Below are 25,055 nucleotides of genomic sequence, written 5' to 3'. Positions count from 1 at the left end.
GCAGAAGCGTATATAGACACATACATGTACGCAAACATATACACATCCTCTTTTCATCCAGCAAAGGCCTCACACATCGAAGGTGCTCCATAAAGTACTACAGCTACTGCCTTAGCGGTCAAGAGCTCAAGCTCTGGAGTGGGCAAATGAGGCTCTGATTCTAGCTCTACCATTTTCTAACTGTGTGGCCTTACTTATCCAAGCTACCTCTTCAGCCTCAGTTTCTCCGTCTGCAAAATGGAAGAAAAACACCGTATTTCCTCCTAGGGCTGTTGTGAAGATTAAGTAAAAATGCATGTGAAATGCTTGATTAGCACAGTGCCTAACGTAAAAGAAATGCTCAAGAATGCCAGTGGCGGCTGTAACGGTAAAATGATTGTTCACAGAATGACTGATTTGCCACTTCAGGTTCCAAGGTTACTGCACCACCGGCATTATCTATAATATCCCCAAAGGGCCCCCAAATTCTCAACTCCAACCTATCCGCCTTTGAACACCATCCACACCGCCTGAGCCCCGGACACTTCAGACATGCTTTGACCCCCAGATGCTGTTTTCCCCGCAAGTCCAGGCCCTGGAACGCGCCCCCTCCCGGCCCCTCCCTACTCCACCCGGCCCGGGCCCCACTCAGGCCCCGCCCCGCCTCCTCCCCCGACCCTGGCCTAATTGTCTGCACTTCTTTCCTTCTGCGAAGCTGAAGGAAGCTCCTACCCAGATACTCGTAGTCCGGTAGGGCTAGGCGCTCTGGACTCAGCATCCTTTGACCACGGTAGCTTCCAAAGCTCTAGCTCTCCGGCTTCCGGAACCCAGGTCGCCGGCTCTCTCCGTTGCCATGGCAACCACGCGGCGGGAGGAGGCGGGAGGTGGAAAGGGTGTCTCGCCAACAGTCTCCGTATCGCAACCCCAAGCTGGCCACACCGGTTCCGGGAGCAGCCGCTTCACGGCGGTCGAGTTTTCTTAGGACTCCCATTCTTGAGGAGCTGGTTTTAGAGGAATTTGAGGTGGAGATTCCCTTGAATCTGTCACATTTCCCGGTGTCGAAAAATTATTGCCAGCCCTCCGCGATTTCTGAATTTCATAACTGCTATTTCTGCTTTATACAGCTGTTATCCTAACTTGCAGTAATAGCTCCCACCCCTAAATTCCCATAAACACTTAATGCCCCATGACCTATGTTTATCTCTTTATTATTTGCTGCCTTAAATTGCTACCAAGTGCTTTCACAGGCGTATATTTTGGCTGCCCCTTGAGGTCAGGAATGTGTCTTTTCAGCCTATGTCCAGGCTGGACACGCAGAAGGTGCTTATTAAATCCTCTAGTTCATTAATATTTCCTCTCAAAATCCTATTTATCTTTAGTCCCAATTTCTACTCCTATCCCTTACTATTTGATACCCTTCCCAAGTGTCTTTCTTTTTTCCTACCAAGACATTTCACTTCTTGAGGGGATGGGGTGCACAAACAAGGACACTACCAGATTTTTCCCCCCTTTATATGCCTAATTGATGACTTCTCTTTTAAGAAAGGAAAGCATTCATTGGTGTTGAACGTCCCAGATATCCAGATGTTTCTTTTTGCTCCTCTCCACTCCAGCAACAGGTTAGTGGTCTGTGGTTCCTGTCACAGTTGAAACCTGGTAGGAAAAGCCACTGTATCCTCACTTTTTAAGTTAGTTCCCACAATGTGAGATTTTTGTGAAAAAAAAAAAAAAAAGAATGAGAAAGAAGTGAATGAAAGAAGGAAGAAAAAGATATGGAAGGCAGGTAGGAAAGAAGAAAGAAAAATCATGCTATGGGAGGAATATCCATGAAGCCAGTGGACCACCTACACTGGGAGGAAAGGGAAAGAGGACCTTCTTCTCTTTGTGTCCGCGGTCTATTCTTAGCCTTCTCCAGCAGGAGCTTCAAACCTCCTAATTCTCCCTTTCCCTTAAAATTGTATATGTGTCTTATTTCTAGGCTCCTGTGAGTCACTCTGAGTTTGGATGTGGTAAGGATCAGAGCCAAACTAGGACCTGCATTTATGATCTCGAGGTAATGAATTTACTAATTTGGTATTTAATGTCAGGTCCTGCAAATTTGATAAAAATATTTGCTTTCTTCCTCGATGCTTGCCTCTTGCCCCTCCCCCCCCCCAGTGCAGCTTGAGGGTATAGAAGTTTCATAACTTTCACACCTGTGACTTATTACTATGCTATTAATAAAGTAATAGGATAGTAATTATTAAGGTTTACAATTTTATTTCCAAGCAACCCGAAGCTATTTGCAGATCATTCATTTGTCCTCATAAAAACTTCCTAAGGTACTTCTCCCTTTTTTTTAGCAGAGAAACTGAGGAACATGGCAGGAAAATGACTTATCTAGCATCATCCAGCCAATCGGTGAGAGAGCTAGAACTGGATCACAGCTATCCCAACCTCCAGGCTAGTGGTCTGACCACTAAACCACACAGCCTCTTTTTTTAGGGTTTGTTGGCTTGGTTTTTTATTTATTTATTTTTCCTTTTGCTCTGCCCTGCCAGTAACTGGAAGCTCCCAGATAAAAGAAGAGAATTTCAAGTCCAGGCTGAACATTTGACATCCTCTTATTTGTGGAGCATTATCCTGGGACTTGGAGGGTGCTGCTGTTGGGATCTGTGTGGTGGAGCTGGGAACCAGCCCCAAGAATATAGCTTTGTTTGGGCATTAACCCATTTGCGGTTATAATAATGATAAGTTTCAGCACCAGTGGCGCCCGACTGTTAATGACTCAAAGAAAGCTAAATAAGAACAAGATGTCATCTCTGGAGCAATTAGTAGCTTTTTCCTACAGCTCCATCCCTTCCATAAAAATCCTAAGGACCCTTATATTTAAAGTCAGTCTTCTACTCTTAATGTCTTGAACAGTCTATTGAGGAAGAAAAGGGTAGGAGGTTGCTAGACTAAGGCTTCAAGAAAATTTGAGGTTGCACAGAAATAACAGGTAGCCTTACTGGTGTTGGAATTACTGACTGTTTTATTTTTCTTCTTTATACTTTTATATATTCTCAAAATTTTCTATAATAGGTATGTATTATAACTTGAAAACAAACAATAAATGACTTGAAAATCTTCAAAATATTTTTAAAGCAGAAGTGATGACCTTCCAGATAGTATTTGTTTTTCCCAAGAAGGAACAGCTACTTTTAGACTTCTCTTCTACCATAGAGTACATGATAACAGATTTTGGCCACACTTCAGTAGCAGAGGACATTTTTTAGTGAAATAAACACAACATGGGTCTTAAGAAGAGTGGAAATACGCAAGACTTGTTAAAAGCAGATGTAATTCTGTGACCTTGTTGAATGTTAAGGAAAGAAAAAAAATGTCAACTTTCAATTTGGATGGGTTTTCAGATTCTTAAATTATCATAACATACTTCTGAAAAGGTTACCTAAACAAATAATCATCCCGGTAAGCAACCAACTCAGAAGACAACTCCGCAATCCTGAGTGTAAGCAAGCGATATGAAATTGATCAAAGCATAGGGAAGGTACCAGATGTTAAAGTCATTCCTACAGCATAAGGAACAGAAACATCAAGGTCAAAGCAATCAGAAAAACACCTACAAGAGATGATATGTGGAGACATTAGTTTATCAGATTATAATTCCTAATTATAAGGAGAAAATTAATAGACATCTCTGGCTCTGCAGAGGACCTATGACGAGACTGACACGGAAGAAATTTCTCCCTTAAATTGAGAACTTCAGAAAAGCAAACATGAATGTACTAAATAGTTTTAAACTTCAAGGAAACAATAAGGAAAGAAAAAATGCAGGCTGAATTATTGCTACAAAATAGGTTCAAGAAACTAGGACAAGCTTTTATCGACTCATCAAGCAGAAAAGATGCTAAAGGCAAAGTAGCTACTAGGAAATGCAGGTCATGAAATTCATGCTGAGCTCTTCTTAAAAGACTTATCTTCCGTAAAAGCAAAGCAGAAACTGTGATGCCACTGTATGGGATTAACATGTTCAAATTAAAAAATGCTATTTACAGACAAGTCATTTTGAACTGCTACAGGTCAACAACCCAGAGATTTGGGAGAATTTGCAGAGAAAAGAAAAAGAAACATTCACAAACTCTTAGTTAAAAATAACTAATGCATTACAAGCAAGCGGTTATGAGGACATGGCTTAAATTGAACCGGAGCTCAAAGGTGATTACAGACTTGAACCTTCTTGTTATATTATATTTTCAAATGCTGTAAAAAGAGTTGGGAATTATACTTTCATACAGTTTGAAAGGGAAAGAGATTTTCTGATCTTTCTTAGTAGCTCACAAAACTTAGCTGTGCCTTCCTCTGTCCTCGAGTATGCACTTGGTAAGCATTTATGTCATTAAAAAAATTCTTTGAACTGTCCTACTAGATTGTGAGTTCCTTGAAGGCAAGAGACAATGTTCACTCATTTTTAAGTTTCTAGGACATGCATAGTGCCTGACAGAATAAATACCTGTTAAGTAGACTCCCCCCCCCCCCAGATTAAAAGCCTAGAAAATTAAATCTATCCAATCCATAGGATTTATGGTTTCCTCATAGGAATCAATTCATGAAATAAATTCATTAAACAAAAAGGCCAGCAAAATGCAAGGCGTTGTTGAGAAGGGCATTAAAAATCAAATAGAGGGGCACCTAGCTGGCTCAGTTAGAAGAGTGCAGTGATCTCAGGGCTGTGAGTTTGAACCCCAGGTTGGGTGTAGAGATTACTTAAATAAATAAACTTTTAAAAAATCAAACAGGGGCACCTGGGTAGCTCATTAATCAACCAACTCTTGATTTTGGCTAAGGTCATGATCTCAGTTTGTGAGTTTGAGCCAGTCTTCGGGCTCCGTGCTAACAGCGCCTGTTTGGGATTCTCTCTTCCTCTCCTCTCTTTCTCTGCCCTTCCCCTGATAGCTCTCTTTCTCTCAAAATAAATAAGTAAACTTAAAAAAAAAAATCAAACTGAGGCGCCTGGGTGGCTCAGTCAGTTAAGCATCCGACTCCGGCTCCAGTCATGAGTTCGAGCCCCACATCAGGCTCTGTGCTGACAGCCCAGAGCCTGGAGCCTGCTTTGGATTCTGTGTCTCCCTCTCTCTCTGCCCAACCCCTTCTCATGCTCTGTCTCTCAAAAAATAAACATTAAAAATTTTTTAAAAAGCAAACAGAGCATTGGCATATCCTTCATATACCTAAATATTGTGTGTGAGAGATCACTGCATGTTAAGAAATGCCCAGAAAACAAAACAAAACAAAAAAACAGCAAACAAAAGGCATATTGAACAATGCCGCATGTGGACAAGCTAAGAGAATTCATTCAGGATGAGAGGGAATATACTAGGAATAACTAAATAAACTTAGGATATGAATTGTAAGTTCCCAAACTTTAGAATCTTAGGACAAAAAGCTACAGTCTCTGCATTTATTTTTCCTCCAATTCATCCCTAGATTGTTACAAGAGTTTATTGTTCTAAAACTCAAATCTGACCAAGTTACTTCGATACTTTAAAAGCGTTGCTGGGTGCCCGGGCGGTTCACTCAGTTAAATGTCCAAACTCAGCTCAGGTCATGATCTCACAGTTCAGGCTCTCACAGTTCAGTTTTCATGAGTTTGAGCCCCTGTATCAGGCTCTGCTGTGAGTGCAGATCCCACTTTGGATCCTCTGTCCCCCTCTCTCTCTGCCCCTCCCCCACTTGCACAGGCGCACGCGCTCTCTCTTTCTCTCAAAAATAAACAAAACTAAAAATAAATAAATAAATAAGTTGCTGACTCACCATGACTAGGATGGAGCAAATTCCTAAACGTGCAGACAATATATATCCCTTCACAGTCTGGTCCCAACCTATTTTTCCAGCCACCTTACCATTTACTCTTCGCTACATATGTAATACTCCAGCCATACTTTCCTACTCACTCTTCCCAAGCATACTGGCTCTTTCCCACTCCCTTGCTTTGGTATAAGTTTTTCTTTCTACCTAGAATGTACCTCTCCCACATTTTCTGCCTAGTAAACTTTTGTACATCCTAGAAGACAAAGGCCAATGCCATCACCTCGGGAAACCTTATCTAACCTCCTAAATAAAATAGGGTAAAGGCAGGGAGGGAGAACAAGGCAACTTTAGGGTGATAAGATGAGGTTTCTCTGAGGCTGGGATGCTGTGCTGAGATCTGCCCTGGGAGGGCCTGGGGAAACAGTAGAGGAGGTAGCTCATGCAAAAACTCGAAGAAATGATAGCATGTTGCAGAGCTGAAGGAAAGCCAGTGTGACTAAAGCAAAATGAATAAGGGGAGAAGTGGTCAAAGTAGGAGGCAGAAGCCAGATCATGAAGGACCTTGAAAGCCACATGAGAAGTATGGATATTATTCCAAGTGCAATAGGAAACCATCAGAAGGTTTTAAGCCCAGTAATGACATTACCTGATTCATGTTTTTTTAAGAAGTCACTCTGGTTTCTGTAATGTAGAGAATGAATTATAAAGGGCAAGTGAAAACGGAGAGGCCATTTGCATAGATGCTTGATATATGTTTGTTAATTAAATGAGTTTTTATTCATTGATCCATCTGTGTATCCACTATTCTAAATTTATCTTTGCTGCTGAAATAAACAAGACGGGCAGAAGTATTTGCTGCAAAGGGTCTACTTATATATGCCAAATACGTGAATATCAAGCTTTCAGGAGATAAAAAAAAAAAATGTGCTTAGAATGTCTCACTTTTCAGGGTGGGCCCCATGTTAGGCCAGGGAACTGAATCAGCCATTGTCCCCCAGCCCCTGATGTGAGTACCACCACTGAGCTAGATCATGAAAAGTACTGGCGCCAGAAATGGTGGCGTGAAGGTTTGTGATTAAAGAAAGCACAGAAATGCCAATCAGACCCTTTCCTTATACTTTCATTTTTTCTCCCTTTCTCCAGTAGTAGCCCCCTGGACTTAGATAAAAGCACCCATTGCTAAAAGTTAATGATACTTTCTCATAAATACTCGGGACTCTTTCCTGGCTCAGGGCCTTTGCAAATGCTGCTCCTTCTGCCTATAACAAAGCTCTCCCCACCCCATCCACTCCCAGCCTGAAGACTCTTATTCAGCTTAAGTGTCAGGGCCTCTAACAGGCGTTCCTTGCATCCCCAATTCTAAATCAAGTCTCTCCTATCATAGAACTCAGTACTGGTCCTTGAATGTCCTTATCACTTACAGCTTTAAAGTCATTTGTGGGATCATTCTTTCAATGCCTCTGCATTGTGTCCCCTCCCAATGCCAGCCATCAGTCTGTAAGTTCTAGGGACCCCATGTATCTATTTACCACTGCCTCTACATTGCCTGGAACATAATATGCCCTTAATAAAAACTTACTAAGTGAGCAAATACCGGAAATAAGCCTCCCCAGGCAGAAGAAGCAGGTGTAGGACCCCTTAAGCCCCTTTAGCTGTGCTTTTGTTTTGTTTTTCCTTCTACAGTTTTAAGAACCCTCTCCCTCCATTCACACTGCCTTGACAAAAAGGTGATTCTGGAGAAGAGATGGAGAAGTTCGTTGCACACTCGTGTTCTTAATCTTTCAAAGCAGGGTCTTTCAACATCAGCAATATTAAAATTTGGGGCTGGATAATTCTTTGTCATATAATTCTTTGTGGGGAGGGATGTCGTGATCATTGGAGGATGTTTAGCAGCATCCTTGGAGCCTACCCAGTATTTGCCAGTGGCACTCACGCCCCAAAGTGTCTCCTGGGATCGCCCCGTGGCTGGAAAATCACTCCTGATTGAGAACAACTGTTTTCAAGTGTAAAACTTCAGGCCTGTTACTCTTTCAGATGAATTATGTCTAGAAATGCAGGTTGTTGAGCGATGCCTAGGTTATAAGAGAATTCTACCAACCCAGTTGGATCAAAATAGTGCCCATTTCTGTCTGGTTTCTGTAGCACTCCCTGTGTTTTCTTTGTAAAGGCCATTAGTGATGGTCTAGTTCAGGGCAATATTCTGATTTTGGAAATTCATTCCCTGGTGTGTCCTGGAAGGATGAAGGAAGAAGGTGGTGTTTCTGAGGAAACTAACGCCTCTGAGACCCCTCTGGAATTGGCAGTCCCCTACAACTTTGCTAGGGGCATGTCCCAAAGGACAATAAAAAGGAGACAAGCAACCCATTCTGGCATCCTTTTCAGGATCTCTCACTCCAAACAAGAAAGTCTGAGAGGCCTGGTAAAAATAAATATAGCTTAGCACTCCTGGCATAGGAGCAGTTTCTGACAGCCAAGACTTAACTCACTCTAGGGGGTGACCCAGGCAGGGACTATGCACGAAGTTCATTCGTTTCTACCCATTGATATTCCCAGTGACTCACAGCAGCCAGGGATGGCTCTGTGCACCAGAACCACACTGAACCATGGAGGAGGGGGACTTGGGATGCACACACAAAATTCAGTCTCTTGAGCCTGAGTCAGACAGGGACAGCCAGCCTCCCCCTTCCTCCTCAATCCCAGAAAAACAACATAAATCATGCCTTCTGGAAAGAAACCTATCCTTCGCGTACAGATGTTTATAAATTCTTAATCCCCTGACATTGAAAGTATGGTGACTGCCTGTCCTGGATTTTTTGGGACAAATGTATTCATTATACCACATGTCCTTAGTTTTCCTGTGGAAAAAAAATATGGTCTCCAGAATCATAAGATCTTTCTCAACAGGTCGAAAAGCATATAAACAGCATAGATTGAAACCCTGAGACAAACCAAGGTCGCATCACAAACATTGTGAGGGTGGGGGAATGTGTGCTGAAAATCAGGCTCTACTTTTCACCTTTTCTCTCCTTGGATTTTAGGCTGAGGTGCCATAGGTCATAAAGGTGGACTGTCTTTCCCAGCAGGAAGATCACAGAAACCTGACCTGACTCGACTGCCGCCTTCAGTCAGCACGAAGAACTACACACAGAGAAAATGCCTCAATATTAGTTACCATGGTGATGCTAGTTCAACCACATTTCATCTGTGTAAAAATTTCAGGCAGAACAGTATACAGAAGTACTGGCGAAAGGACTTAACACTTTACTTTTTGTTGCTGTTGCTGTTGCAAAGTTAACGTTAGCTTTGGTAAAGGATGATAATTTGAAGTGAAATCCTTTGAAAAGTTGAAAACAAGCAAGGATGAAATGTCAAACTTACATTGGAGCAATCTCGTAATAGCCACTTTTGCACTATACCAAATTACTTTCCCCTCAGCTAACATTGGGCATTTGGGGCTTCCTGATTCTATTTACTAGTAAGAGGAAAGTGGTTTAATGAGATCGCAGAAGATCCAAAGCCAGGAAATGTTGACATATCAGCTTGGAGGGAGAATTGATATACAGGACCCCAAGGAAGTTAGGGGCTTGGACAAAAGTAACAAGAGGAGATTCAACCAAGAAACAAAACTAACCCATGTTATTAACCTGCTCTGGGGAGAGGATAGAGCCTGAAGCTAAGACAAGAGCGTTTATAACTTTCTATAATAACCCAAAAGTTAAATACAGCTGGAAAGCCCTACAGACAGAAGCCTGGAGGAGGCTGAGGTCTTTGTGAAAGTGCAACTACAAGTAAAGACTTACTTCCTTACCCCCTTCCTTCCTTGCCAGGATCAGAAAGTCAAAGAAGGTGAAGAGGCTAACACCGCTGATTTACAAAGACAGCGAGGAGGAACTATGTCTAGGCCAATTCTGGACGTCTGAGCTGGGGCGACAGGACCCAGACAACCACCTCAGGAAATGAGTAAATGAAAAGGGGGAGTCGTGGAATTATTTAGCCCTAGCACAACGCTGCCTAGACCGGGGTGGGGGTGGAGCAAGAAGAAAATCTCAGAAAAGGAATTTTGACAGTGAGAATGCTAGTTAAGATACAGCACTCCAGGCCCCCTGATGTCCCTTGTTTGATGTTAATAAAGACCTGGAGGATTATGCATTAGCAAGCCTTGCGTATTCTGAGACATCAATAAAGTCTGGGCTTGGGGCTGGTAGGGGGGCAGGGGTCACGTCCAGGAGACTTGGGTCAGCCCGGGTGCTCCTCTCTGGCACAGAGTAGAGTGAGAGGGATCGAGAGTTGCCGCTGGGATAGTTTTTTTTTTTAATTAGGGACATTTGAGCAGTAGTAATGGGGACACGGAGGGGGGCTCTCTCGAGGACTAGGAATGTGGGGGCGGCCAGAAGAGGAGCGAGGCCAGCGCAGGAGGCGCTAGCGGGTGGGGGCCCGGGGAATCTGGGGGGGGGGGGGCGGTGGAGCGGTGGGGGGGGGGGGGACGGGGGCCGAGGGCGGGAAGGGGCCGGCCCGGCGCTGGGGGCGGGACCAGGCGCGGTGGCTGTGGCGGGGGCTGCGGCGCGGGGGGCGGGGCGGCCAGGCCCGGGACACCCCCTCCCGGTCCCCTGGCGGGGCGGCTTCGGCTCCGGCAGCACTGGAGGCAGCAGCGGCCGGAGGGCGACTTGCGGGGCGCGCCCGCCGCCGCGGACCGGGACGCTTTCCCTTCGGGACCCTGCGCCGACTCCCTCCTCCGCGCGGTCCCGCGGGAGCCGGCGGGACCCCCGGCCGGCAGGGAGCGCCGGCGGCGGCCGCGGCACCATGAGGCGGCCGTGGGGCGCGCTGCTGCTTGGCGCCCTGCTCTGCGCACACGGTAAGCGGCGCCGCGGAGCCCGCGCCGCCCGGCCCGCCGGGAAAGTTTGTCCGTGGGTCCGGCCGCTGCAGGACTCACCTCCCGAGAGCGGGGCGGCGCGCGGGCTGGGGCCTCAGACCCCGCGCCCTCACTCCACGCAGTAACCCTGAGCGTGCTTCCCGGGGAGGGAAGCAGGAGCTCTCCCAGCCCTTCCAGCGGGAGAGGGTCGGCCGTGGAGGAACTCCCCGGCTCGGATCTGGGCCGGGCTCAGGGAAGATCCGAGGCAACCGCCGTCTTCCCTCGCCGCTGTTTGAAGAGCTGGGGGCTGCTTCCCTTTCAGGTTAAGACACGGTCTCTGGGTCCTTGGTGCGAATGAATGTGTGCGAAGAAAGGGAGGCGGGGAAGGATGGTTGCTAAACCATAAATTGCAAAAATCCCTCCTTGCAGGGGCCGGGGGTCTCGGGCGGATTGCGGAGCGGGGCTCCAGTGGAATGCTTAGGCTCTGGGGAGTCCTCTCTGTTCGGAGAACAGTTCCTCGGACTCTAGACCTTGCTCCCACCGAGGGTCTTCGGGTACTGCTTGCTCGCAGCATCTCCCCTTAGTGGTGTTTTGGGTTCCCTCTCCTGGCTGCGACCAATCAGCTTCCTGCCCTGGATCCTTCCCGGTGGGGGAGAGGGGGGGGAAGCCGGGCTGGAAAAGGGGCAGAGGAGGGACACGGGGAAGAAACTGCTGGAAGGCTCCCGCAGGTCCGTCCTGGCCGGGGTAGTGGGGCGGGGGGGCGGGTATCACCGAACATCACAAGGCAGCCCCCGGGTCCGCGCGGCGACCCTCGGGGGAGCTGGACGGATAGCAGCAGAAGTGCTGCTTCATCTGCTCCTTATTAATAACTTGTTTGGTGCCCGTGCGCAACTGTTGTGTGTGATTAGGGCTCCACTGGAATCTGTTTCTCCGCAGCCTCCGAAGCACCATGGGTGTACCCCTTGATTTAGCAGCTGCCTCTAGTTTGTGCCCAAAGATCAAAGAACTTTGATCTTTGAACCCCAACCCTATTCAACCGGGGGGGGGGGGGGGAGGCGGAATCCGAATCTTCTCAGTCTCGCAGCCCGGATGAGGGGGTGGGCTCGGATTGGAGGGGTCTCTAGACCCTGGCCTTGCTTGCACCGATTCTTTTCTTTAACGTACGGGAGCTCGTGTGGAAACAGTGCAGATTTCGGAACTTCCCTGGCATGGCGTGGAGATGCCTGGGCACTCGTTTTGAAGATTGGTTTACCCCCCAAATCCAAAACAGAGTTCTCGTGTCTGTTATTTAAACTACCCGTAGGTTTTAAACGACTTTTTCCATGCCCTCTCTAACGCCCACTGAGCTCTTTCTCTCTGCTCTCGGCTCTTCCTCTCCGCGTAGTAGCCTGGCGGAGCCACGTTCCTGCTCGCGCTGTGCTCTCCCCCTCCCGGGCTCTCTCCTAGAAGGTTATTTGTAGCCTCTTTGGCGTGTCGGGACAGCGGCCCTACTGGGGTAGGAATGTAGCTGCTCTTCCCACCACATGGGCCCCTTAAAGGGACAGCTATGCTTTTTGGGGGGTTTCCCCCTTCGGGCTGCGAGAGAAGGGGATGGAACTTTCCTCTCGGCCCCCTGGAGGAAGTTTTGAAAAAGATCAAGGGAAATGGCAAGGCACTGGGAAAAAAGGAAAAAAAAAAAAAAAGTCTAAAACGGATACCAACAAAACCAGAGAGGAGATTGTCGCCTTCTGCCCTAGGGAAAGGGGAGCTGGAAGGTTCTGGGCTGAGACTGGCCAAGAGGATTTTATTGCTCCAGAGCTGTCAAAACTGCATATGCTACATCTGCACTGACAATGGGGGTAGAAAATTGAGTGTATTTAATGCTTAACAGAAAAAGGCCGAGAGGGTACTTCATAACTCTTTTGGGTTCTTTTTAAGGACAAAAATTTAACAGAAACTTCTGAGCGCGGGAGACTTTCTGTGCACATGCACAAGGACACTCAGTGATATGAAGATCTAAACTTCCCCTAGGCTAACACTTAACCATCCTTGGAGGTGAAGGGGGGAGGTAGGAGAGAGAGGATAGATTCGTGGTTCATCAGTGAGACTGAGCAGTTGCTCAACCAGAAATATCACCAAGAGAGTCCCTAACACAGTGTTTAGGGGCTCAGGGAGAAGACCGTGTTTTATAGTAGGTCAATGACCACAACTAGGAGTGGATTCAAGACACTAAGGTTTAAGGCGCTTATTTGGATGCTGCGAGTCCTGTGGGCTTTTCCTAGAGCTTATGTCTTTGGCCTGAGCTAAACAGGTTGGGGTTGACACTCCAACTTTATAGATTTTAGAAGGAAATTTGATTGCTGATGATAGCCCTGGGTATCTTTCTCTTGACGGTTGAGGTGAGGCCTCAGGCAGTCTACCACCATTGGAAAACTGGAAACCATGTTTGCTATGGAGGTCTCTTTCACGTAAGCAAAAAACTGAAAATTCTGCCCAGGGGCTTAGGTAGATAGAAGACTCTTTCTGAGATTGAGTGCAAAGGAGGAGAGCTGAGACTGGTCTCCTTGCCATCTATCTGTTGTCCTGGTGCTTGGTTGACCTTGTCTCTCGTCTCATTGGACTTGTGAAAGATGCTTGGCTTGTCACTGATTTTGGATTTCCTCTTCTGTCCCCTGTTGAATATCGGATGACATCTTTGGGACTGGCACATGGTATTAAGAATGACAGGTGCAAGGGAACCAGCCTGGCTGTGTCTGATACAGAACACGTTGGGCGTGTCCATCGTCTGGGCCAGCAAAGAACACAGAAGGTCACAGAGGACAGGGTATTTGATAGGTCTTTGCTGACTCTACTGGTTGCTAATCTTGATCCCTAAGAAGAAGAAAAGTGGGAAGGATTGGCTATGTTGCTTCTTCTTGGAAGAGACGAGCAATACGAGGGGCTTCTTGAATAGGGAATTTCGGGAACTATGTGAAGAAAAAGACTTGTCTTTTTGAATGATTGGGCACAACTCATAATTGTGACACAGTTCCATGCCCTTGGTGACTAGGTCTGTTAGCCTATTCCAGCCACAATCTCTAACTTCCTTGATGAATCCTAGCCACAAGTTTTGCCACAGTTGCCTAGGTGTGGAGCATCTGGGCCCCAGACTGTGTCTGGATTACCATCTCATCTTCAGCATCGGAAGCTCTTCTCCCCTTCTCAGTGTGGTGGGATTCAGTGTCCCAGGAAAGATTTCCTGCTGACTAGTTGGCTGGCAGAGCCCAGGTTTAGCCCTATAAATAGCTCTGATGAATGTCTGTAGTTGCCACTCTCCATCCAGCCTAGAGCTGACAGGGTCAGGTTCTTTCTCTGAAATACACTCAGGAGCATCTCCTAAACTGGGTTCTGCACTCATTCATTTGTTCATTCATTCAGCAAACACACATTTCCCAAGCACTATTCTTAATCACCACATATATGGTTCAGTGACGAAGAAGCACAGGCACCAGGCACACCTAGGTTTAAATCTGGGCTTCGACACTTCTTGGTGACCCTGTGCAAAACACTTAATCTCCCTGAACTTCAGGGTTCTTACCTGTAAATGGGGCGGGGGGGGGGGGGCAGAACTGGAGTAGTAATAAATTTTCATGTGAGACTATTATAAAAATTAAATGAGATAATAGTATATTCATACCACTCAGCACAGACTGCTCTGTTCTACAGGCTTGGATAAAACGTTAGCTGTTTGTTAGCAAGTCTGCGTAAGTAGATTAGAGATGGTTCTTCCATCTAGACTATGGGAGACAGGTAAATCATTACACTAACTACAGTGCCGTGTGCTGAAATGGAATGAAGTTTAGCTCTTCATCTCAGCTGGTTTTTTGCTTTTCTCTTTTAAAGATCTTGCTCCTTCTTCCCCCTACCCCCCCCCCCTTGAAAACCTAATGAAACCTAAGCATAGTTCCCTCCTGTCCACACATCCAGAAAAGAGATCTGTTAAGCTATATCATGAGTCCAGGGAGCCCACTCCACCTTAGTTCTCCTGGGAGAGGTCCTAGGAGATGAGGTTTTCCTCTGGGAGCTTCCTTGTTAAAAGCTCTGTGGTCAGGGATGTGGCCAGGCACCTCACTCTAAGGTTGCCATGACCTGGGGCGAGAGGTGCTGGCTGAGGTCTCTTGTAGCTGGAACAGTTTAGAATTCCAAGCTCTCCCTCCCACTGGCCTGGGAAAGGAGTCAGGCCCCAGAGCTCATAAGGTAGTAATTGCCCCAATTTGGGGGCTGGGCTGTTGCAGAGCCGCCTTCCTTCATGACTACCGTCTTCAATCAGGAATCCTGTCAGTGTGCAGGGATAATTGATGTGGGTCTCAAGCCCATGAGTCGCCCCCAGCCCCCAGCTCCTCCACCCCAAAGTTTGACCCCTGTTGTCTCTTTGTTTCTTCCTTTTAAGTTGGTGCCAGTGATGTCATGTTTTTGGGGGCTGCGGAAAGTTGACCGTAACCAAGAGCAGCCGTTACGAAGAGCTGATTCACTGGCCTTCCTGGCAGTCGTTTGACTCCATTTTCTGCTCTGTATTTTTGATTTAGCAAGAAAGAAACATCTTCGGTGCCCTTGGGCACCTCTTACGCCCTTTCGAGCAGACTTCGTTCTTTCACTGCACTTAGGCATTCCCATCGCTGAGTGGATGGACTGTAGGCGTCCCTCACACTCATTCCCTTGCGCATTTGGGTCGGAGTGAGGCAGGGAAAGGCCCCGCCTGAGACCCAGCTGGGGAAAGCCTCACTGGGATTTGCTGCAAGCCCTGACTTGGCCTACAGGAGTTCCCCCCCTCACCTCTGTGCGGAGCCAAGGATCTGAGCTCCGAGCAAAGCCGGAAACAAAAGACTGGGAGCAAACCTCCCATCTGGCTGGGAGGCAGCGACACAAAGGTGCTGCTGCATAATTTATCACCAGAGGTTTCTCTGGGGCCGGGAAGCTCCCGGGCTCTAGGCAGAGCCTTTTTGGAGGAGAGGGACCCTCCCTCCCCCTGTCTTGGTGTCGTGTTGTGTCCTGTCGGGCAGGTAAGGAGTAGGATACTGGGAGAGACACCTGATCAGCACGTGAAATAAAGCTTGGAAATTGTGCCTCTCCAGGCTCAGCGGCTCCATTTCCTGCCAGGACTGCAGGGCGGGGGTGGAGAAAGAAAGCTTTCCAAATGTTCCCTTAGTTGGCCCCAGCCTTGGGAGCCCGACTGCCACCACCTTTTGGGTATGGATGAGGACAAGAGATAGTTTCTGTGTTGGGTCGACTAGAGCCTTCTGGAAACCAGATACAGATGCCAGGTTATAACATCCATAAGCCTAGCAAATAAGAAAGGGGAGGTCCCTTTTCCTCTTTCCACTCCCCCTACCCTCCCACACACCAGGCCTTTTAAACAAGACATTTCAACCATAGGCTCAGAGAGGCAGTCAAAGTGAATGGTTCCAAAAGGTATCTCCCCCAAATAAGAATTTGTGTTCTTCAGGGAATAATTGCTGGTAACCACAGTTTTACATGTAAAATCCAGTTTTACATCACAAACTGGGACATGTGGTCTAAATACTACAAAGGTACTTTGGGGGGTAGTTTAACATCTTAAAAGCTTTTGCTATATCCCTGGCACTGTGGTGTTGACCTCGTCTTTTCATGTTTACCCCTCACAGTGTCCTTATGAGGTAGGTCCTGATAGGTTCCTGTCTTACAGAAAGGAAACTAAGGCTCAGAGCAGTTTATGTCACACAGCTAGTGGGTTACTGACCCAGGATTTGAACCCAGAGCCTAAGCTGTTAAGCTTCTAACCCATACTGCCCCTTAGTATGGAATATTTTCTATCCAAGCTATTAAAAAAGATCTGGGTTGAGACTATCTATATTTCATCTCAGATTGACTTTTCTGTTTTCAGTCTTCATCTCCTCATGTAATCTTAATGCACAAAGAATTACTTTTCTGTGCTTTGATAGAGGGAGGCTTTAAAAAACTCCCAGGAGGGGAGATGAGGTTTGTTGCCCCTGTGAAGCCATGTGTTCTTGTGTGGGCCTTGTGTTTTGAGAGGTAGAGGAAAGCAATATGTTGAGCAGCCCCCTCACAGAGCACAGCCACATTTTGGATTTGTGAGATCTGTTGACTGAGCTGCTGGGCAGGGTAAGTAGACTTTTGAGGACCTGGATGGAAACAGCCTGGTGTCATAGCTACTTTACAGGGTTGAGAGAAAGGAGACATCTAGATGAAGATGATGGGATTACCAATGAAAACAACAGTAATAGCTGCTTACTGTGTACTTCATGTGTATTATTTCATTTAAATCTCCCAGGAACCAGCTACTATTGGTACTGTTACTACCCCCATGTTACAGTAGAGGAAGCCAATCCATTTCTGAATTGCTCTGTGATTTAGGTTCTGCGTGCTCTTTTCTATACTTGCCTCCTAGGAATCGGTTGATGATAAATGGGGCAAGGGTAGAGGATACTGTATGCCTCAAGCTCCTCCAGAAAAGCACAATAATAATGCAGGACTCTTGCCACAGTACTCTTGTCCACCTCTTCCTGTGGCCATTCACACCTCTAGCTTAACCTTTGGGGCTGGCCCTGTAGCTTGGCCCACTGTAGGGCTTTAAGACATCTCAAGCCCTGAAACAGCAGGGCTTAATCATGGGGTGGCTGGATGAGACAGTTCTGGGTGGGCCAAATTCTATCAGAGTAATAGCAAGAGCTATGGTTTACTGAGAGCTGAGTACGTGCCAGGCATTATGCTAAGTGCTTTTTATGAATTAACTAATTCTTATAACGTCCATGTGAGATGGGGGCTATTCTTATCCTGATTTTCCTGGTGAGAAAGGTATAAAGAGATTTGAATAATATGCCCCGCATCAGACAGCCAGGAACTAGCTTAGTTTTTGTTCCCATGCTCTTAACGCTATGTTCTCTGCCTCATAACTTTGGAGGCTGACCATTAAGAACTTCTTTTCCATCGTTAGGAGTGGCAAGAGAGGGCTGAACTTGATGGGACCAGTAATCATGTGTCTGACGCTACCCCTTACTGAGGCGCCCACTAGGAGAAGACTTCACTTGGTAGATTTTCAAACTAGATGAGGTTGGCTGGCCTCTAGGGATTTAGGGGCAGAACTAAGTAGAATCCTAACGTGTCAGTATCACTGCTTGACAATACAGCAAGTGAAAGGAACTCTTGTTGGAGAAGGGAGTGAATTTGACCTGGATGGGACTAGGATGCCACCTTAAAAAGAAGATTCCTGTTTTCTTCAGTAAAGATTAGGTAGAAAATAACTATTTTATTTTTGGTATTCTGGGCCTCTCTTTGACTCCAAACTCTCACAAGAATCTAGCTGAACATGTCATACATTCATTCTACAAATTTGTATTGATCAACTACTACATACCAAGCATTGAACTATGCTTGGTGAATACAAACACAAAACTCCATATTATACAGTTCCAACTGCCAGGAGACTGAAGAGCACCTGGTCCGTTAAGCACACAGTGATGCCACAGTGAGCTAAACGCTACCAAAAGAGGAGGCACAAAGGGCCTCTGGAGCACGGACCAGGGGCTTTCAATTCATCTGGGGCCGCATGGGTCCAGGTGGGGCAGCATCAGGAAAGGGTTCACTTCCTGGCCTCCTTCTACCAACCATTTACCTTCTTTGGTGTTGGTTCTGATGTTTTCTGCGTAAGCCCTGCCCTTTGAAACAGGGGCTGTTTTATAGGCACCCAGAGTTCTCCCGGTTCCAGGTATCTCGTGGATGAGGTGAGATTTCCAAGTGGCCCTTTGCTGTGACTCCTTTTAGTGATGCCACTTTTGTCTTGCTACATGGGCATCCCTTTCAGTTAGAGACACTGACCACTGCCCCAGGAGCTGAAATCAGTGGATTGGTCCCTTGATTGGCCTGGATGTGTAGTTCAGGGTCATTTCAAATAACTTACCTTCATTAAATAAGGTTTATATCCTCACCATTGCCACCAGTGGACAGGAGGAGAGAGGAGAGCTTTGGTGTGTTACAAGAAGAACCCTTCTCTGCTATGAATGATGGTTCTTCCCTTTCTGTTGTAATCTCTCCCCCACTGGTAACTTTCCTATCCCAGCACTCACAGGACACTCCTTCGGCCTTCTCATGTCTGGTTCAACTTGAAAAAGCTGCTCTGTAGCTGTGTATAGTCACTGTACACTTTGGGCCTCTAAGTGACAGGTGTGGTCCCCCTTCAGTTGAGTGTTCTATGGGATGGTGGAGAGCTGTGCCTCTCTAACCTTAGTATGCATCGGTGTCATCTGGGAAGCTTGTTGAAAGTCTGGATTCTGAGGTCCCATTAAAAGAATACTGGTCTAAGGGTAAGAATGGGGCCGCCATCCTGGCTGTCCTACTTACCCCATGACCTTGGCCAGAGCAGATGACCTCACCTCTTAAGTGGGGCCTGCAGTAACTACTTAGGGTTATTGTAATGATTAAGGGTGAATGCAAGTGAGTATGCAAAAGCAGCTTGCAAACTCTACAAAATAACTGCAAAATACAATTCTCTGTGGTCAGAAGCTCTCTTCCTTTCTGGACCAGCACCACACTGAGGCACTGGTTCAAAGGGCTAGGGCTCCAGACTGTCCCTGTTTCACCACTTCACCTTAGGGCAAGAGACATTGGTCTTTAGCCGAAGCAGTAACCAGAAGGAAACGTCACTGCTTTGAGATCCATAAACTCACTGTATATTTGCTAATCGAGATTGTGTGCAGGAGAGGGATCCAGACGCCCCAGTGTTATAAATTCCCCTTTTTGACCTCAGGGTTTTGGAAATTCTCATAATAGCGATACCACTTATTGGGAGGCAGGGTAATGAAGCGATGAAGAGCAGAGGCCCTGGGTTCAATCTGCCTGGGTGTGAATGCTGGCATCAACCCATAGTACCGGTGTGACCTAATGGCAGACTTCTCTGTGTCACCTCCCAGGGTCGTTGAGAGCATTCAATGATGTAGCATATGAAAAGCAGTTGGAAAAGTATTTGAAGAGCACCTCGTAAATACATACTCAGTAAATGATGCTTGTACTATTACGAAGCTTTTGTCATGTACAAGTCCTGTGCTAACAAGCAGTTTACATGGATTCCCATTTTATGGATGAGGAAACTAAGGCTCAGAGACCTTAAGCAACTTACTCAAAGTTGTAGGGTTGGCGGTAGAAAACAGGATTTGAACTCTAGTCTCTCTGACTCCAGAATCTGTGCTCTTTACTACAATGATACACTGTACCTGGTATACCAAATGGATGCTTCCCTTCTTTCCTTCACAAGAAAACAATGAGTAATTGGTAAGGTGACTGAGGCAAGGGAGGTGAGGTGTCATAATGGGATTTTGGTTCACCTCCCAGGAAGACCCTTTGAGCACATTCACATGTATCCCCAAAGCTGGACGACTCGCCTGTCAAGGGGAGGGAACACTTGGGGAAAGATCTTTTCACTGTTGAGTAAAGGCTGAAGGCTGAGGGAGTGTGGCTGCAAACAGCTTTCAAGGCCAGAAGCATAGCTGAGTACTCTAATTTAACACTTTCCAAAGTGAAGCCTGCCTATGCTGTCGCCCCCCCCCCCATTTGTTTCCTTTCTTCATTCATCATTCTTTTTTTAGAAAAAGGTTAAAAGCTGTCCTTTCTGCTCACAGCCAGGACTTGACTGAAAAGGCAGAATTCCACCTCCGGGGATCCCGAGGGGCAGTGGTTCTCTAGAAGAGCTGGCTTTCTGGAGTGTGATGTGTCTGTTTACCGGACGAAAGCCCAAGCCAAGGGTTTGCCTGACCTTCACGTGCTGACGTTCAGATGTTGCTCTGACATGCAGGAAGTCCTGGCTCTTCAGCTGCCTGCAACTAACTTGATGCCCACCCGATGGAATGCTTTGTTCCTGAAGTCTGCTGGGAGAAAGCAGGACTTCTTTTATCACTCTGCCAAAAGCGGGGGTGGGGCCCTAAAAAAAGTCGACCTGGGACTGAAGGCTACTCTACCTTCAGTATTCTTTTTGACCTGCACACAACACCAGGATAGTGCTATTCTTTTTTTAAAAAAAATTTTTTTTAATGTTTATTTATTCTTGAGAGACAGAGTGTGAGCAGGGGGAGGGCAGAGAGAGAGAGAGAGGGAGACACAGAATCTGAAGCAGGCTCCAGGCTCTGAGCTGCTGGCACAGAACCCGACACAGGGCTCGAACCCACAAGCTGGACCTGACGGAAGTTGGCTGCTTAACCGACAGCCACCCAGGTGGCCCTGGAAACTGCTATTCTTGATCTCCTAATCCCAGTGCTCAGGTTTTTAAAATCAAGGCCTTTTGGAAAAAACTAGTCCCTGCATCTCCCACACCCTACACCCCCAGCCTGCATTTATTGAGCATCTGTGGTGTGCCAGGGCACGAGGGTAGCTTCGTCCACGTTTATCGTCTGGTCCAGTCCTTGTGGCCTTTCACAAATGAGGAAACGGAGGCTCGGGGAGCTAAGTGACCTGTACAGGGTCACGCAGCCGGTGGGTGGAACCCAGTCTGTCTGCTCCAGGTCCAGGGCTTTCTCCTCTCCCCCTCCCCCCAGGCCCCTTCATCCTCTCTGTTGTCCTCACCCCCTTGCCCTGAACTCCACGTGGGGCGGCTCTGCTCCCTGCTGTGTCCTTAACTTCCATTGACATTCAGGGCTGGAGAATGTCTTTGTTGCGGGAGCCTGCCCTGTACATTGTAGGCTGTCTAGCAGCATCCCTGGCTTCTACCCACTAGATGCCAGAAACACCACCAGTCACGACAACCAAAAATGTCTCCACACGTTGCCAAATACCACCACCCCCGCCCCCGGAGGAAAGACTGTCCCTGGTTGAGAACCACTGAGTCAGTCTTATCCTTCCTTTTCACCACCCCTCCCTGCACAGGGGATCTACATGTTGGGAGGCCCACTGAATGGGGTCCTTTGGAATACCTAGTCTTTGTGGTTTCATCCAGCCAGAGTTCCTGAGAGTGGTGCCTATAGCTGTGATGAGCTGGTCACACTCCAAAAGTTGCTCAGGGTCTGAGTGAAAAAAGCCCCTTCCTTTATCGGTGCTTTCAGAATAGGCCCAAGGGGCTGGGGCTGGGACTGGGGTAGCCGGGTCGTCAGTGCTTCCCTGGAGAAGGATCCTCTGTTCTGCACTTGCAGGGAGACCTGGACAGACAGGAACCCTGGGCGTGGAGTAAAGCCTTCCTGTGAAGAGATGCTGCACCCCTCAGACAGATTCCTTCGTTTTCCACAGGAAATCTGGCATCTTTTCTAGGGAAGCCAATTCCCTTAGCTTGTGGTGGGGGGCAGAGGGGTCTCATTTGAGAATCTGGTGAAATCTGTGGTCCATTACTCCAGAAATGTACATTTTGCCTGTAGTTTCAACAGCTCACTGGTCCCAAATGCCAGCCGTTTACCCACCCAACCATCCAGCCGTCTACCCACCCAACCATCCATCCATCCATCCATCCATCCATCCATCCATCCATCCATCCATCCATCTGCAGATTAGGAACCCATGCCTTATACTCACACTTACCCTTGGAGATTGAAGTGGAGAGGGAGGGCTCCAGGGCTCTCTCCTTGCTTTGGGGAGTGGGGGGGGGGGGGGTGGATGACAGTACACCCTTTCATTCTGGGCCCTAAATCCTTCCCTGTTCCCGCACAGCCTGAGGGCAGGGCCCAGCTAAGGGGAGGAAGGGGAGAAGAAAGCAAGGGGGAGAGATGAGCGATGAGCAGTGGCCCCCTTCTTTCCCAGCTGCAGCAGCCCAGCGGGTTAGATGAATGTGGGGAGGGGGGAAGAGTGACCCTGGCAGAACCCTTTGTTCCAGCTGAGGCTGGAGCAGGGGCACTGAGCCATTCACACGCCATCCCAGGGCATCCTGCTGGGCACGCTGGGGAGGGGGCACAGCAGCCGGTCATGGGACTTGGCCAGGCAGATAGCTCGATGCTCAATAGGGAAGGCCAGCTGCGTGCTGCTGAGGATGGGGGAGGGGCTGCTTCTGCCATCCTTCCTCTAGGCTGTAGCCTGTCCCACAGATGGGAAGGCTCTGACTGCTCCCCTCCCCCTGGAGCCCCACTTCTTCTGGTCACCCTCCTTAAAGGTGAGTTCTGACCTGGAGACTCACAACAGCCTGTGTTGCTTCCTGTTCCCCTGTGTGGGTTCCCTATTCCAAAAGGGGCTCCGGCATTTTAATTTCACTATTTCTTGCCCTGCCTGGCTAACAGCCAAGGGTTTGGTCCTGGCCAGATGCAAAAGCATCCATATCTCAACCTAGCTTTGGAGGGAAGGGTCTCAAGGTCTCACAGCATCACCCTTTCTGTCCCCTGCTCCTTTTCCCCAAAGGCACCAACTCCCTGAGTGGCATCATTCATCTCTTGTCTCTTGGGGGTGCTGGGCAAAAAGCCCTGTCATAGAGAAGGTACTGGACTTGTTATGAACCTAGGGTCACAGGTTGTCTTCTTGACCATTAGTGTCTTGGAGGAGGGGGAAGCCATGATTGCATGGTCTGCATCTCCCTGTGGTATCCCGTGGCTCTCTTGGTAACAGTGCCCCGAGATGGGGCTCCTCTACTCTCTAGAATGGGCTGTGGTTAAGCAGGAGCTGAGCCCTCATTGGTTCCTCTCCCCTCTGCACAGGGCTAGCCAGCAGCCCCGAGTGTGCTTGTGGTCGGAGCCACTTCACATGTGCGGTGAGTGCCCTCGGCGAGTGTACCTGCATCCCCGCCCAGTGGCAGTGTGATGGAGACAACGACTGTGGGGACCACAGCGATGAGGACGGATGTAGTAAGCACCTCCCATCCCAGCCAGGGAGTGGTGGGAAGTAGTAGAAGAGGGGAGGGACCTGGGGATGAGGGTCTGATGAATGTTCTGTACACCTGCTGTATCAGATGCAGAGCGTTGGACTCTTGTGAGGGTGACGGATATTGACAGATGGGTGGTTTCTTCGCAATATATAGGGCTCCAGTCCTCTTGTATTTCCATGCATATATGTCCAATAAAACAAACTTTGTGACAAGTATGGAATAAAACACCCTTGAAACTATAGGCAGTCTCTTTAAATGGATCTCTGTATTTACGTGAATATATGTTTGTGTATTTTTGTGCATTTTTAATGTGCATACTATACGTGGATGCAGATTATTTCTGTGTTTCTTATGTTAGTATTCTGTATAATCCTATCTTTTTTTAATAATATAAGTTTTAGGAAATATTATATTCTCTTTAAACCTTCCTTTCCCCTAGTGTAGTAAGTAATACAGGCACAACAGGCTAGGGCCTCCTGCCTCAGATCTATAGAAATATCACTGCTGAGCCAGCTGTCTGGGTTTAGGGATGCAAGCTGTAGCACCTGTGTCTGAAGGTGGCTAATTAGTCTAATAAGATTGAAGCTACAACCTGGACCTTAACCCTAACCAGTTCAGCTAATTGTGATGATACATGGCTCACCTTTCATGTAGCACTGTCATGTGCATTATCTCAAAAGACCTCTGTGAGCCAAGTATAATTACCCCCATCGTACAGTCAGACAACCTGTGGCTCAGAGAGGGTAACTGACTTGCTCGGCGTGGTAAGTGATGAGTTCTAGAACTGGAAATTGAGCCCAGCTGTGTTAATCATCATTTAACAAGAGGAAAAAAAAAATACACTTCTTTTTTCTTGCTCATGTTTCTCTTAGTGGTTTTGAGTTCCTTGGCCTGCCCTGCCCTGTGAATCCCTCGCCGCTGTTCCCTGCTAATGCTCTGGCTTCTTAGCTGTGGTTTCTGCCTAGCTCCTCCATCAGGCATGGGAGTCTGTGAGGAAGGACTGTGGCTCACACGGGGAGATGTGGGATAAGGGGTGTTGGCAAAGGCTTTCCGGCCCAGTGGAGCCTGCCTCAGACAGATTCCCTGTTCCCTTCTCTTCCTGGGACTCAGTGCTGCCCACCTGTTCCCCTCTTGACTTTCACTGTGACAATGGCAAGTGCATCCGCCGCTCCTGGGTGTGTGATGGGGACAACGACTGTGAAGACGACTCAGATGAGCAGGACTGTCGTGAGTGCTGGTGATGGGCACCAGGCGGGCTCCGTCAGGCTCTGTTGGGAAGGGATTTTCAATCAGAAAATGATGCCCCAGGCCCACATCACTTCCTGGGTCTTTGCTCTTTGCCCCTCCTTTCACCTTCCCTCTTGGTTAGATGAGCCTGAGAAACTGCCACCTGCTTCAGATCCCTCTGGGTGGTGTAGAAGTGACTGCTCTGGTCCGTGGGGCTTTCTGTTGGGCCCCTGGCCCCCGCTGTCTGCAGCAGCCTGACTGCTCTGTACCCCACAGCCCCCCGGGAGTGTGAGGAGGACGAGTTCCCCTGCCAGAACGGCTACTGCATCCGGAGCCTGTGGCACTGTGATGGTGACAACGACTGTGGGGACAACAGTGATGAGCAGTGTGGTGAGTGGAGCTCCAGGGAGGTGGGCAGGATGGCTGCTGGTGGTCTGG

General features: G+C 47.8%; 2 protein-coding genes and 1 long non-coding RNA gene across 11 annotated transcripts in view; 2 read left to right on the top strand and 1 right to left on the bottom strand.

The window, feature by feature from the left end:
- Window positions 1–844, bottom strand: part of CD1H11orf49 (chromosome D1 C11orf49 homolog) — a 202,927-nt gene extending 202,083 nt beyond the window's left edge. For all 4 annotated transcript variants that reach the window (XM_003993221.5, XM_003993222.6, XM_006937252.4 and 1 more), the window contains exon 1: window positions 712–844. In XM_003993221.5, coding sequence (XP_003993270.2) covers window positions 712–757 — 46 coding nt within the window. In that variant the 5' untranslated portion in view covers window positions 758–844. The remainder of the gene's footprint in view (window positions 1–711) is intronic.
- On the top strand, window positions 838–9,950 carry LOC109492138. 6 transcript variants are annotated; one of them, XR_006586600.1, is made up of 5 exons: window positions 838–1,001; window positions 1,522–1,598; window positions 1,958–2,032; window positions 2,325–2,379; window positions 2,520–4,380. It is a non-coding gene; the product is annotated as an uncharacterized LOC109492138 (long non-coding RNA). The 6 variants fall into 6 exon arrangements; XR_006586598.1 differs by having other exon boundaries at window positions 839–1,001; window positions 2,322–2,379; XR_006586597.1 differs by adding an exon at window positions 8,808–9,950 and having other exon boundaries at window positions 843–1,001; window positions 2,322–4,176.
- Window positions 9,951–10,332: 382 nt separating this feature from the next.
- The window catches only part of LRP4 (LDL receptor related protein 4), a 50,093-nt gene continuing 35,370 nt past the window's right edge, over window positions 10,333–25,055 (top strand). The window contains exons 1-4 of the mRNA XM_023239813.2: window positions 10,333–10,621; window positions 23,224–23,370; window positions 24,501–24,617; window positions 24,894–25,007. Of these exons, the coding sequence (XP_023095581.1) occupies window positions 10,570–10,621; window positions 23,224–23,370; window positions 24,501–24,617; window positions 24,894–25,007 (430 nt within the window). The 5' untranslated portion in view covers window positions 10,333–10,569. The remainder of the gene's footprint in view (window positions 10,622–23,223; window positions 23,371–24,500; window positions 24,618–24,893; window positions 25,008–25,055) is intronic.

Source organism: Felis catus, chromosome D1, assembly GCF_018350175.1.
Source record: "Felis catus isolate Fca126 chromosome D1, F.catus_Fca126_mat1.0, whole genome shotgun sequence".
Classification (NCBI taxonomy): domain Eukaryota; kingdom Metazoa; phylum Chordata; class Mammalia; order Carnivora; family Felidae; genus Felis; species Felis catus.
This window is presented reverse-complemented; position numbering and strand designations above follow the sequence as displayed.